At 37.7% G+C, this 13745-nt stretch overlaps 1 protein-coding gene across 4 annotated transcripts in view; it reads right to left on the reverse strand.

Moving 5' to 3' along the window:
* Rspo2 (R-spondin 2) overlaps nucleotides 1–13745 on the reverse strand; it is a 123293-nt gene that overhangs the window by 50076 nt on the left and 59472 nt on the right. For all 4 annotated transcript variants that reach the window (XM_057792855.1, XM_057792854.1, XM_057792853.1 and 1 more), the window contains one exon: nucleotides 12518–12706. In XM_057792855.1, coding sequence (XP_057648838.1) covers nucleotides 12518–12706 — 189 coding nt within the window. The remainder of the gene's footprint in view (nucleotides 1–12517; nucleotides 12707–13745) is intronic.

Genomic DNA, 13745 nt, shown 5'->3' on the forward strand with positions numbered 1-13745 from the left:
TGGGAATTATAAGCAATGACTTAGAGCGAGTGGTAAGGCCTATTGTGAATGGAAAAAGAAAAGGGCAGGCTACAAGTTATATGGAACATGATACAACAAAGACATATATAGAACAGTGTGCGTATATATGTGTGTATAAAGTGCATAGAGACGTTAATTTGAGGGTAGGAGAGTAGAACTGTGAAAAGCCAAAAGTGTTGTGTGTTCCAAAATCATATGAAACTTTCATAATTGCAACTTAGCTATATAATGAAAATAAAAGATTTTTAAATATATATGCAACTGAATAAACTACTGAAGTTTTTTTAAACCTCTTTATCAACACTATGAAATAATTCTTTTGATTTCAACGGGGAAAAACAATGCTGCAGATCGTGTCTCAAACCTTTCCAGATTTGGAAGCACAAAGCTAGACCCTTAATATTGCTGAACCTGCTTTAACCCAAACTAATTCCATGTTTGTTTAACCATTTCCTGCCAGGTTCTCTGTTCCCTACTGTTCTATGACCAACTTTCTCTCCCATTCTAAGAAAAAAAAAAAAAACAAAAAACCCTAAAATAAAATCTATGCACTAAAGTGTCCTTTAAAAGGTTTGATTGGGGCTAATGGCACACACCGAGAGCTCTACTGGTCTTCCTGGATTCTATGGATTGCCAACTTGCATCACGGACTCATCTGATAACTCTAAACTTTGACCTAAATAGCAATGTGTGAGCCACTTTCCCAGAAATTACCCCTTGATGTGCCTCAGAACCTCGAACCCTTTCTCATTAGCCCCAGATCCCTCAACCCTATTTGACCATGACCCAGAGAGGTAATGCTTCCAAAGGGAAGGGTAATCTCTTGGGGTGGGTGTGGGGGCCTCATTGTCCTGCACTCAGCCAGGAGCAGCTTCCCCCAGAACCACCTAAGCCATAGCTTGTTACCCTCAATTTACTGGGATTCATTTCAGTCTTGTTAATTTGTCTTTTTACACACAAAAGTCATTCTAAATAAAATTTAAAACTTTTTTTAAAAAAAGCTCTTAGGGACATACAGAAATTTTCTTTCTCTCCTAAAGTCATATTAGGTTCATTCCATAGGAAGGATCACTGTCTTAATTATTTCTCATGTGAGTTTCCAGAAATCTCGTTGTAAAACATTAAATTTAATGGGTTAAACACCATTTAAATGCCAATGGGAACATACAATAGCTGGTTTTACCTTTGAAAACTTTATACTGTGTAATAGTTACAACAAAATTTACTAAGCATGGGCCTTTAGCATGAAAGTATGTGTTTTAAGTTTTTGTTCAGAATGTAAGAACCTACTTTAGCCAACTTACATGCTTCTTAATTACAGTGCCTCCCCAAAAATGTAATCCACCAAGTGAGGCTGCCAATGTCGGTTTCAGTAAAATTACTGTCCAAGTGAATCTGTGGCCAAGCGCAGCCTGACAGGGCTGTCATTTGGCCACAAAGGCTTATCCTAGCCAAGAAGCAGAAAAGCATGCTGGGCAACCCCCTTCTCCTGTCTTCCCAACACCACCCCATGCAGGCTCTAAAGTAACATTTTTCAAATTATACTGTAGTCTGCTTCATTCCAAGAACCTAGTCTGCAGGCATTCCCCAAGAACCTAGTATGTGCTGAGTGTGCTGCCAGACCCTAAGAACATGGTTCGTTAACACCCATCCCTCAGTCCCAGGGATGCCAATGCCAAAGTGATGGGCCACAGCCACGCGGCACTAACACAGTATCGAGAGATAATAAAATACACAGTAGAGACGCCTTCTGGCTGCATTGCAGGCAGAGACCAAGCGCCCATTGCTGTTCTCCCATTCAATTTTTATTTGTTTCAATTTATGAAATCTCTGTGTCTGGCACAGCGATGGACATGAGTGGAATTTTAGCACATGCCAAGTAAACAAATCTCAAATGCCATTTACAAACTCAATTTATCATCTGCATACTAAGTATGAGATTGCTAGCGTGTACGCTATACACATCTCAGATGTGACAAACATGGGAAACAAAACAAAATAAACTACTCCACCAGCCATAGAGAACTGTAAATCATACAGGAATACCAAGTAAATATCTGAAACAACTAGAATAGAGAAAGCAAAGTCCCAAGTGAAGCAGGTAAAACATCCTGTGGGTGTGGGGCTGTTTTAGTTGAATTTACTTTTAAAAAACAGAGGAAACTAGAACCCTGACCAGGCAAGGTTGTGGAAGCGCTGGAGAAAACGCACATGGCTGGTGATTGGCCCAGGGAAGAGTAGGCTGAATAGGGCACAGGTGAGAGATGGGATGCTTCCTTTTATCTATGAGGGTTTTAAATACTTAAATAGCAATTGACATTAAGAAAATAATAATGGGTTGGGGTTGGGTTAAAGATTAGGGACTTGATGTGCCTTAGAGACTGGTTTTGCTAGACACCCAAGCACAAGAGCAAACTGACCGTAATAGTGCCTGGGCAAATAGAAACCCAGAGGGTCTTGGAGACCTAATTGATGAGTGACCTCGGGATCTTCAGCCTCCTTTAAAGAAAGGCACTTTGGCAAGCAACTGAGTAATAATATGACTATCTAATACTAGAAGGGCTATAGAATGTGTGTGTGTGTGTGTGTGTGTGTGTGTGTGTGTGTGTGTGTGTCTGGTGTGTCTGTGTCTCTGGGTCTGTGTGTGGAGAATTTCAGAAAGTTAACCTTACTGGAACACAAGTTTAAAGGAAAACATTTAGGACCCTAATCATTCTAAGGACACTATCAGGGCAATCACGAACACACTGAGTAGAAAAGACAGAAACCAGAGGAATACCCAGTGAGCCCTCTCTCTCTCTTCATGCAGTCCTCAGTAGCTTCAGGGCCTAAGTACACAGAGATTTTGTGTCTCTTCTCAGTCTAATCTAGACCCCCTGAGTGCTTCAACATGACCAACAACAAACCATAAACCCTGTCTTGAGAACCAAAAAAAAAAAAAAACAGTTAACTACAAACATAAGAGTTAGCCAGTAGCAAGCTTGAGCTATTGACTGAGACTTTATAATTAATATTAAGCCTTTGTGTGGTTACTTGGGAGCGCCTTGTGGGACAGAAACTTCCACCTACAAATGCCACCCAAGATGATGAATGGATGGAAGTTCAAAGGCTCCAGGATACTTCACGTACAAAATAACTTTCATTGATATATATTTAATTTTAATGCAATGATAATTTATGCACATGTATACTATGAATTTGTACACCATTCAATGAAGAGCATATTAGTTCATTTGTTGTGCACAGACCTATGTGGAAAGTCATCTACTTAGAGCATTAGGTACCTGGAGTTAGGACACTGAGGTCTCAAAGCAATATTGAGGTGAGAGAAGATTGATCAGGCAGAAATCCATTGTTGTGATATTTTGTTTGTGTTTTAACAAATAAAGCTTTTCTAAAGATCAGAGTGCAGAGCTAGCCACACTAATTAACCATAGAGGTCAGGCATTGGGGTCACACACCTTTAATCCAGGCCTTGGGAGGCAGAGGCAGAGGGATCTCTGTGGGTTTAAGGCTACCCTGGGCTACATGAGATTGAATCGGACTAAAAGAGAAACAGAGTCACACAAAGGTGATACCAGCATTTGGGATCCATACCTTTAATCCATGCACTAGAGAGGTAGAGACAGGAGTGATATAGCTGGGCAGACAGAGGAATACAAGTTGGAAGGAAACATGAGTTCATTGCAGTCTGAGGATGCAATCTGAGCATGCAGTATGAAGACAAGATCACCCTTTTGGTCTGAGGATTCAGTAGAGGTAAAAGGCATATCTAGTGGCTTGCTACACTGCTTCTCTGATCTCTCAGTTTTCTTCCCTAATATCTGATCCTGGGTTTTTATTATCAGTACCAATTAGAATTTATGCTATACTCTATTCGTACTTTCCTCACCAGAGAGGAGGGAAATACCTAACATATCTCTAATATAAAGTCCTGCCTTCAGTGGAAACTTTAACCCTCAAAGCATAACCAGGTCAGATGAATGAACTCCAAGCAGAAATAGAATTCTATACCTATATGAAAAGTAGCCTATTTTATATCATATGTCACGGTTATCCCTTTTCACAAGGTACCTTCCTGTGTAGCCAAGGTTGATCTTACACTTGACCTTATCCAGCCTCAGCCTCTTGATGTAGAGTTACAGGCATGCACCCCCATATGCTAGGCATACTTTATTTTGATGCCTAGAAATACAAATGCTATCAAAATAATTGTCTTCACAGGCTCATTTTTAAGTTAAGTCTTCCAAATTTACAGTGTATAAGCACCCAATTCAAATTTGTGAATTATATTGGTAGTACCTTCTCTGTATCTTAAATGGTGTATCTTTTCTCCATGCAAAAAAGGAAAACAAAATAAACACTGACTACGATCAAAAGCTTAGTAGTCAAATACAGACAGACATGGGCTGTGTCTCTCACAGTTCAAGTGGTGCATATTTAAAATTGTCCTACAAACAAATGAGAAGAAAAAGAGCCTATCTTCTGGGAAACGCAAGGCTTTGTTTTAAAGGGATTTGTATTTCCATTTAAGGAAGATAGGAGAGACAACCACTTCAAAGTAAAATTGACAGGAAGACAATTTTAAATTATAAAAGAAATTCATATTTCATATCAGATTTCCAATTCTTGCCAGCAGCAGGTTCCTCATCTTGGTTACTCCTTGTGCTTTTCCTATTTTGGTAACTTGTCAACCCTAACATATTAAGGTGAAACCTTAACAGTGTAATAAACTTCAGACCTGAGTCCCCATTGAAATTTGCCAAGTCTTGGAGGCAATTTTCTCTGCCCAGCTGAAAGGAAATACTATATACATCTTACCCTCCACTCAATCTCCACCCAAGGCAAACAAGAAGAATCTCTCAATACCTTCACACTCTAAACAGGCTTAGGGCAGAGGTACAAGGCTTGATAGTAAATATCTTAGGATATATATAGACCTTAAGGTCTCTGTCAACTACTCAACTCCATTAGAACACAAAGAAGCCACGACTCATGCATCAAAAAGCTTATCTGTTTTCCAATAAAGCTTCGCTCATGGACACATAAACACAAGTAAAAGTTATGTCCCATGCATCATCTTCATGTCTATTTTTTTCCTCTGGCACTTAAAACTCTAAAAGTTATCCCTTAACCAAGGCCCTGACACACACGATGGCAAGCCAGAATATGACCTTAGTTGAATTTTACTGAGTTCTGACTTTAATGAACAGTTTCATTTGTAAACATCAAGTAGAATCATCTTAACTTAAGGACTCAGAGTGAGTCTGAAATCCACAACCAGCTCTACACATAGTGAAAACACACAGATTTGGTGATCTCCACATGAGAAAATGACTTTGATCAGCCATCATCAGGTGATAAATTGTCTTGATGTAGTAAGTGTCTCATCCCCTGCTTGCTATGTCACTGGCATGTGAATGAAAGGGCTGGTTGATAAAAAAGGGAGAGAATCTAAAAAAAATGTTTAGAGTGAAAGCAATATAAATTTATTTCTAGTTCTGCTATTTTTAACTAGCTATCTGTAATGTTATCTTTAACTCTGTTTAAAGATGGCTTAGCTATGTGTGACCATTCAGTTCAATGACAGGAGATAGAAACTCTAACCACACCATACAGTAGAAGCCAATCTTCAGATTGGTCAGTAGATGCCTCTGAATATCTATTTTCACTGTCCATGACAATGCTCTGACCACATTTCTAAGAACGTTAGCAGCAAGGGAGAAGTTCCACAAGTGCCTTAGAAAACTATACCATGTCCAGTCAATGCCTTACTTTTTAGAGAAGCATAGAATCCAAGGAAGCATGAGCCTTTTGAAATGAATAATATTGGGGCCAAAGAGATCATTCTTCAAGTTGACCCAAGTTTAGTTCCCAGCAGTCCCACTGCAGGTGAAGATACTGGAGGGAAATTGCTAATTAGAACTCTGATGATGCCATACTTGGTGAAAAATGCCTATAAAACCAACAATCTGAAGGTTAAAGCAAGAGAACTGCAAGAATTGAGACAAGTCTGTGTAAGAGGAGGTTGCTCGCTTGTTTCCTGAATGCTCAGATCTGAATAATCAAACAGATACTATTTTGATTCCAACACTGTTTGGTCAATGGTTTGTGCATATTTCTAGCTATCTCTTATATCTTAAATTAACCCATTTCTATTAATCTATGTATCGCCACGAGACTGTGGCTTACTGGTAAGGTTCTGGTCTGGCATTTTTCTCCTTCTGCAGCTACATGGTGTCTCCTTGACTCCACCTACTTCTCTCGACATCTCCATTTGATTTCCAGCCTGGCTTTGCTCTGCTAAGTCATTGGCTGGAACAGCTTTATTCATTAACCAATGGTGATAAAGCATTCACAGCACACAGAGGGGAATCGCACATCATGTTTGGGCTATGTAGGGAGATGCTGTCTCAAAACAAATGACAAATAATTACAACAAACCTTAATATATCCTATCAAATTATTGATGACTTAGCCATACTGCTTTCCATCACAATCAGAAAAGTATAACTGGTAGGAAAACCACTTTGATCTTTCAAAACCATGCATTTTTTATATAACTTAACTGCTTAAAACAATTATTAAATAATTATAATTTGAAACAGCAAAGTGAAAGAATTCTAGTTTCATTTTTGTTGCCATGATAAATGTTCAAACAAAAGAAACTATGATTATTGAAGGATTTCTTTGGCTTATAATTCAAGGTTATAGTCTAGCCTCATGGGGAACATTAAGGTGGGAATTCAAGTAGAAAACTCACATCACATCCACACTCAAGAACTGAGAGAAATGAATGCACTCCTGTTGTCTGCTAGACTGCTTCTCTCACTTAGCTTTCTTCTGCCCAATACAGGGAATGGTTCTACCCACGATGGGCAGGGTCTTCCTAGACTAATTAACAACTGAGACCAGGCCTCCACAGACTCGCCCACAGGTGAGCCTGATATAAAAATTTCCTCAACTGTTACTCCCTTCCCAGGTAATTCTAGGTCATGAGAAGTTGATATTTAAAAGTAACAGAACAAAAAGGGCATTAGTTTTTTTACTTCAATAACATGACAGATGACTGAGGGGATAAATACTCTCACACTGAGATAAACAGATAATGTATATTAATGTATTGCATAATACGCTGTATGTACAAGGTTTGTGCCAACTTAAAGTATTTCAATTTTTAAAGATTTATTTTTATTTGTGTGTGTGTGAGTGTGTGTGTGTGTGTGCTCATGCACGCATGTCACATATGCATGGGTACATGTGGAGGTATTTTAAATCTTTTACTAGCTCAACTTCATATCTAAAGTCAAGCTTAGACTCTTGACTTACAAGTTGTAGATCTTATTAAACTTACCTATCTGTCTCTAGGCCTATGTTCATGTATGTCATTTATCTCCCCAACCTGTATTCAATAAAGAAACCAGAGCAGGATGCTCTGTGTTTTCAGTGTCTAACATGACACTGGGAGCTGACACAACGATGTATTGTGATAGATGTGTCTGCTGAAGGACCAGCACATTTGAGATTCAATTTCTATCCTTTCAGAATACATACTGAAACAGGATCCTCTCTGCATATCTTAATGCAAGTGTATGCTTCCGTTACAAATAGTTCACTTTAGATTATAAAATATTTCCAACTTAGACATCAGTTTATTGTATAATACAGTAAAGAGCTCATGCCCCACTCTTTATTCATGCATATATTCCTTAACTATTAACCGTGTAGATATGACGGCTACAAAGAAAAAGTGAACAGAACACTAAAGCAACTGGACTTAAGAACAGTAAGTTACAATGAGAAGAATATCTTTAAGAGGAACTACCAAAAGATTTCATTCTTTTACTGTGACGGTTTTATAGATAGGCTCACCAAGAGCACAAGCCAACTCTCATTCCAGAGTGTGTTATGTAAACGGTTCTAGTTTACAAAGCTAGTTACTGGCAGAACACACTGGAGAACCCAGGATTCCTTCTAGTACAATCTTTTTTCAAATGTGATTTGCCACAAATTGATTTTGACCATTAGAAAATAAGACTGACATGAACTATTTAATGCAATTTGAAACACACTGGCAAGACTGTCATGAAATACTTAATGGAATTTGAAACACACTGGCTGTTTATTCCTGAAAACCATTTAAGTTTTCCTAATACTTTTATTTATAGTTGTGCACATTTTGTCTGTACTTTATTGTTCATTTTTTTGGTGTTTTGAGACAGGGTTTCTCTGTATAACAGCCCTAACTGTCTGGAACTTGCTCTGTAGACCACGCAGGCCTTCAACTCACAGATACCCTCCTGCCTCTGCCTCCCAAGTGCTGGGACCTAAGGTGTGCACCACCACTGCCAAGCTCAAGTTCATTTTCTAAGGAAAAACACAATGAAAAAACACTCCACTGTGAGTCAGTGTTCTCGAACAGGATGGGTATCTTGCTGACTACTGGAATAGTTTGGGAACCATACATTTCTTTATAAACCACAAGATCTATACATGTTTGCAGGAGAAAGAGAGAAACAGAATCAGAAGGTTGAAATGGAAAAGAACTAGGAGAGACAAGAGGAAGACAGGGAAAATGTAGATCAAACTCTTCCAGACCTATCCATCAATACATCTATCATCTATCTCTATCACCTATCTATCTATCTATCTATCTATCTATCTATCTATCTATCTATCTATCTATCTATCCATCTATCCATCTATATATCTATCTATCCATCTATATAAATATATCATCTATCTATCCATCTATATAAATATATCATCTATCTATCCATATATATATATATATACACACACACACACACATCATCTATCTACCTATCTAATCTCTATCTTTTAATTAATCTAAATATACTTTTTCCTTCCTTGAACAGGCTGTGCTTGTCTTTGAATACAACACACACACACACAAACACTAATTGAGGGGAGAAATTTATCAGTGAAAGTATTTTTATTTTCACAAAACACTATATCTAAGACTATTTTGAAATGTGTTGTTATTACTTGTTAACTCTGTCATAATGCAAAAAGAATGGCTAATGTTTACATTACTCAATCTATAAAATGAATACCTGAGGTATATTGTAAACTACTTGTTATTAAGTGATCAAGAGAAGAAATAAAATTATTAACAGTGACTCTACTAATTCAATGAAAGACATAAAAGATATTGAAAGGGGGTTTTCAGCTGATAACATAAAAGCACTATGGAAGACACAATTTATCACCTTTCTATATCACATATTTAACAGCTGCTTAGATTGCATCAATTTTTCATGTCAGGTGAGGTGGCTCACACCTGGAAGACCTGCATGGGTGGCAGGCATAAGTAAGGGTAAGAGGACCTACCATGATGTCAAGAGTGAATCCAGGTTATACAGTGAGTTCCAGGCTCGCCCGGGTTACAAGGAAAACCTATTTAAGGCAAGCCTGTCATTAGGTAGTCTCATTCAATCTGCTCAGAATAGCTTCTCATTATTATACAGTAAAACTTACCTAACCACTTATATTTTATTTATGGATGGATAATAGTTTCTTAATATCTTTATTTTCTTTTCTATTCATAATACTCATTCCTAAAAACACAGAAAACACCTACAGTCTTCATATATACCAGTCTCTTTGTAGCTATATCTCATCTCCAAACTTTGGAAAGGGAATGATAACCAGTTTAGGTAACTTTGTCCAGAAAATGGAAATATACAATCTGCTTTGCACTATTTACTAAACAATTGAGGAAAAAAATGTATGTATCAGAGATTGGCACAGAACAGAAACTAAACAATAGAGTTTATGTGACATACAGTCACTTGATTATCTGTGCTTTAACTAAACGAGACGATTTTACCCTCAAGACAGCTGTGTGCTGGTTACAAATCAGGATGGTGATTAGGATGAGTGAAGAGAGAATACCGAATAAGAATGACTGAGTCCGGAAACACTCTTTCTAATCCCATGGTTACATGTACCACTTCTCTTTGTGGCAAATCTATGTTTTTTGTCAAGGTGGATTTGATTAAAAAAAAAAAAAACTTAAAATAAGAGAAAGAAAGAATTTTACATTTTCTGGCAACTATACTAAGTGCGAGCATTCACACTAATAATGTCTAGCTTCATTCGAAATAAAAGCATATTACAACAAAAAATCACTTTATACATTTTTCATTAATTCCTAGGTAGGTACGAGGCAAAAATGTCTGCTGTTAGTTGAGATATGAGCCGACACCTGTACTATATACTTATTCAAATTTCCACAAGATTAGGGTAATCTTTGCCTAAAGGTTTCAAAGATGTGCATTATAGTTAAAAGTACACAAAGACAAATCAGACAAATATGTAAAGGTATGTATGGAAATGGAATAAAGAAACATTTTTAAATGAACATCACTCAGTGTACTTGTAATTGGCAAAGGCCGAAAGTGAGTTGCCAGGAGGTAATAGCTAAATGTTGTATACCAATCCCAGAGAAGTATGTACAACTATGTTAAACGGCAAGAAAAAGTCCATAACTTAAGTTAAAATAAGTCACAAGTGTGACACTTTCTTAAGGAGAGGAAGACACCACTGTGCAGAGAAATGCATGCTCAAAGACAGAAGCCCAAGTGTTAGTTTTTGGGATCTTTGGGAAATGTTTTACTTTTGGTTTTGTAGATGCATTGTACTAAAATTCATTTCTAAGCTTCCTAAATGAGGAATACATAACATAAACCTGGAGCTTCTGTGCAAATCAATTTCCTAACAAATGAGAAAGAGAAACTCTGACAGGAACATCATGTAACATAATATCCAGGACAATAGAAGCTTGTATTACCTCACTTCAGTAAGCTACTCAAGTGATTTTCATGAGCGTGTATGAATTTTACAAACCTCACACTGCACATCCCAAGGAGCCAATGTCAGCCAACCTAGGGAGCAAAGTGTTGGTTTGGAAGATAGTCACTTCACGCTCGCATCATTACTCTTCACAAAACAGCACGATGAAGAGACAAATTTCATTTAGAGAATTTTCCAAGCTACTGTTTAAAGTTTATTCTCGTCCATGATCAATCAATAATCTCAGTGAGAAGTGGCTGTAATCTCAAATTCTGTCTCTAACGAATTTTGTAATTTAATCCCGTCTTCTAGATGTTGGATAAAAACTAGCGCAATATACGCCGAGACTGAAAACAAGACCACAGCATGGAAGAATCATAACGACCTGATGCCATCTACAGCATCATAAATGGTTGCCTGCTTTCCCTTTGCTTTGCAGAGTTTCCCTAATAAGCACTTCCCGCTTGTACCATATAAGTAATGATTGCCTCTAGGTCAGTAGTCTCCAACATTGATTGCATTCACTTACAATAAGTAAAACCATAGCAAGTCCATTCTCACGTGTAGATTCTCCTTCCCACAGCTGATATGTGATCATTGCTCTCCACTTCCTAGAGATGGGGTCAGCATGATCAGCTGTGCACGCCAACCTTCGTCTGGAGTAGAAGGAAGCTGCTCACACAGCAGGAATTTCTACCCTCAAACAGTTACTGACAAATATCCCAGGTTGAATAGGACATTGTAGAGCCGGACTGTCGCCCACACACAGTTCACACTGTGAGAGCTCTAAAATTTAGAATACATGCTCCAAACTATCCTCTTCCAGCTTCATCACCTTGCACACACACTGAAAAGTGTGCACAAGCACAAGAATAAGTGTGCACAGGAGAACCAGATACTCAAATCCCACCAGAGGTTGCCTGAGGCAATCAGGACAGAAAACTACTTCCAGGTAGATCCATTGTCCTATGGACCATCAAATCACACACCTTCGAGATTTAAGATGTACTTAAAAATTTGATCAAACTATTAAAATGTGTTGTAAGTTATGTCCTTCTAATAGTCCAAACAATTTCACGAAGCAAAGGTATAGCCAATCTTCGTCTCAGACTAAATATTTCTATCTTAGAAACTGGTATAAACTATTCATCCAGTTACTTGACTAGAATGCTTAAAAAACACTAAACAGCTCAAACTGCGTCTTTAACAGCAATGGTGCTTTAAATAAGGTTTTATATATATATAAAAATATTTATTTATATATATATATTTAGTTGTAGATCAAACAAAAGCAGGAATTACAAATCCAAAATAAAAGAAGAAACTATAAAATTAAGGTTAAAGATTATTTCCCAGGCATATTAAAATCTTTTGTAATTGATTGGTTATTTTGTTTCCAAGTAATAATTTCTCCTTACGAAGTTCTATCTAGCAAGCATTTTTTAGACTAATGTAATGAAAAATGGTTAACCTAAATCACTGGAAGAATGTGTGTGACTGTATAATATATGCCTAATAAAATATAAAGTAAAAGTTCTCTTACCCTACCCTATTCATTATTGGAAGCTTTAATTTAGACTAATCTATACACTGTTACAAATATTTTCTCTTAAATACTTAGCACAATATCTAAATTGCACATCCAGTAAAACAGAATGGAGAAAAGTCAAATACTCACTTGCGCATCTGTTCATATCTGGAGCTCGATGCCCATAGTACCCTGACGGGCAGGAATGCAGGCACTCTCCATACTGGCGCATGCCTTCTCTTCGAAGGAAGAAGAACAGTTTCTGTTGGCATCGGCTGCACCCATTGTCCTTTGAACAAGACAAACAACCCTTGCAAATGGGATTTGATACATAACTAGCTGTAACAGAGAAAGAAACAAAAATAAGTATGAATGTCCCATCGCGAAAGAAAGATGTCTTGTGTTATAAACACAAGAGGTGAACCTGCCAATGTCAGCTTTCTAAGCCAAAATCACTTCTAACTATTTTCTAAATACTCATATTTTTACACCTCCAAATGTATAGAACTCTCACCCTCGAAGAAACTTCTTTTAGAAACAGCTGAAGACTGTGAAAGAGATCACACCTGGCCAAAAGGTGGAGACTAAGTGACTTTTGAGTGAGAAAAATTGGCCCATCTACAAAGCAAGCCCTATACTCAGTGCTCCGGGAACATCATGAAACGAAGGAAAGAAATATTCTAAGAGACAAGAGGCCAAGGATACCTGCTGATAGATCATGTCCCCTATATACGACAGGGAAAATTTGTCAATGAACTCTCAACAATATGACAGACTGAATAAAGCCAGCATCATGACACCAGTTGACAAACCAGGGCAGACAGAGGATTCCACATGGCCCCACCCCTAGATGAGGATCCAAGCAGTCAACGGCCTCTGAGAGAGCCAGATTCAGCTGCCTCCGGGGGGAAATAATCCCATACAGGTTGTCCAATTCCAAGAAGTCAGCCCTAGACATATATATACATACATATACACAAACATATATATATATACACATACATATATATACATGAACAAAGCTGAATTGTTGTAATATATTTAATATATTAATATATAATATACATGTTGGTGCATATATGCATGTGAATATACATTAATAATGCTTCTTCTGAATTCCTGGGACAATCCTTTCTTCCTTCTCCCTGCTGCTGGTAGCCCCAGGCATTTCCTGGTTGAGTAACTCCACCTCTGACTTGGTCTTCTCCTGACTGGCTCCTCCAACACCTTCATAGCTTTTTTCTGTCTCCTATAAATACTCTCATGCATGTATAATATCATAAGATAGGCTTATTTTTTATATCCCTCACATCTGCCATGACCTTGTTTTCAACTGAGGTCACTTTCTAAAGCCCTAGGTAGACATGAATTTAGCAGG

The sequence above is a fragment of the Chionomys nivalis genome, chromosome 17 (assembly GCF_950005125.1).
Source record: "Chionomys nivalis chromosome 17, mChiNiv1.1, whole genome shotgun sequence".
In the NCBI taxonomy this organism is placed as follows: Eukaryota; Metazoa; Chordata; class Mammalia; order Rodentia; family Cricetidae; genus Chionomys; species Chionomys nivalis.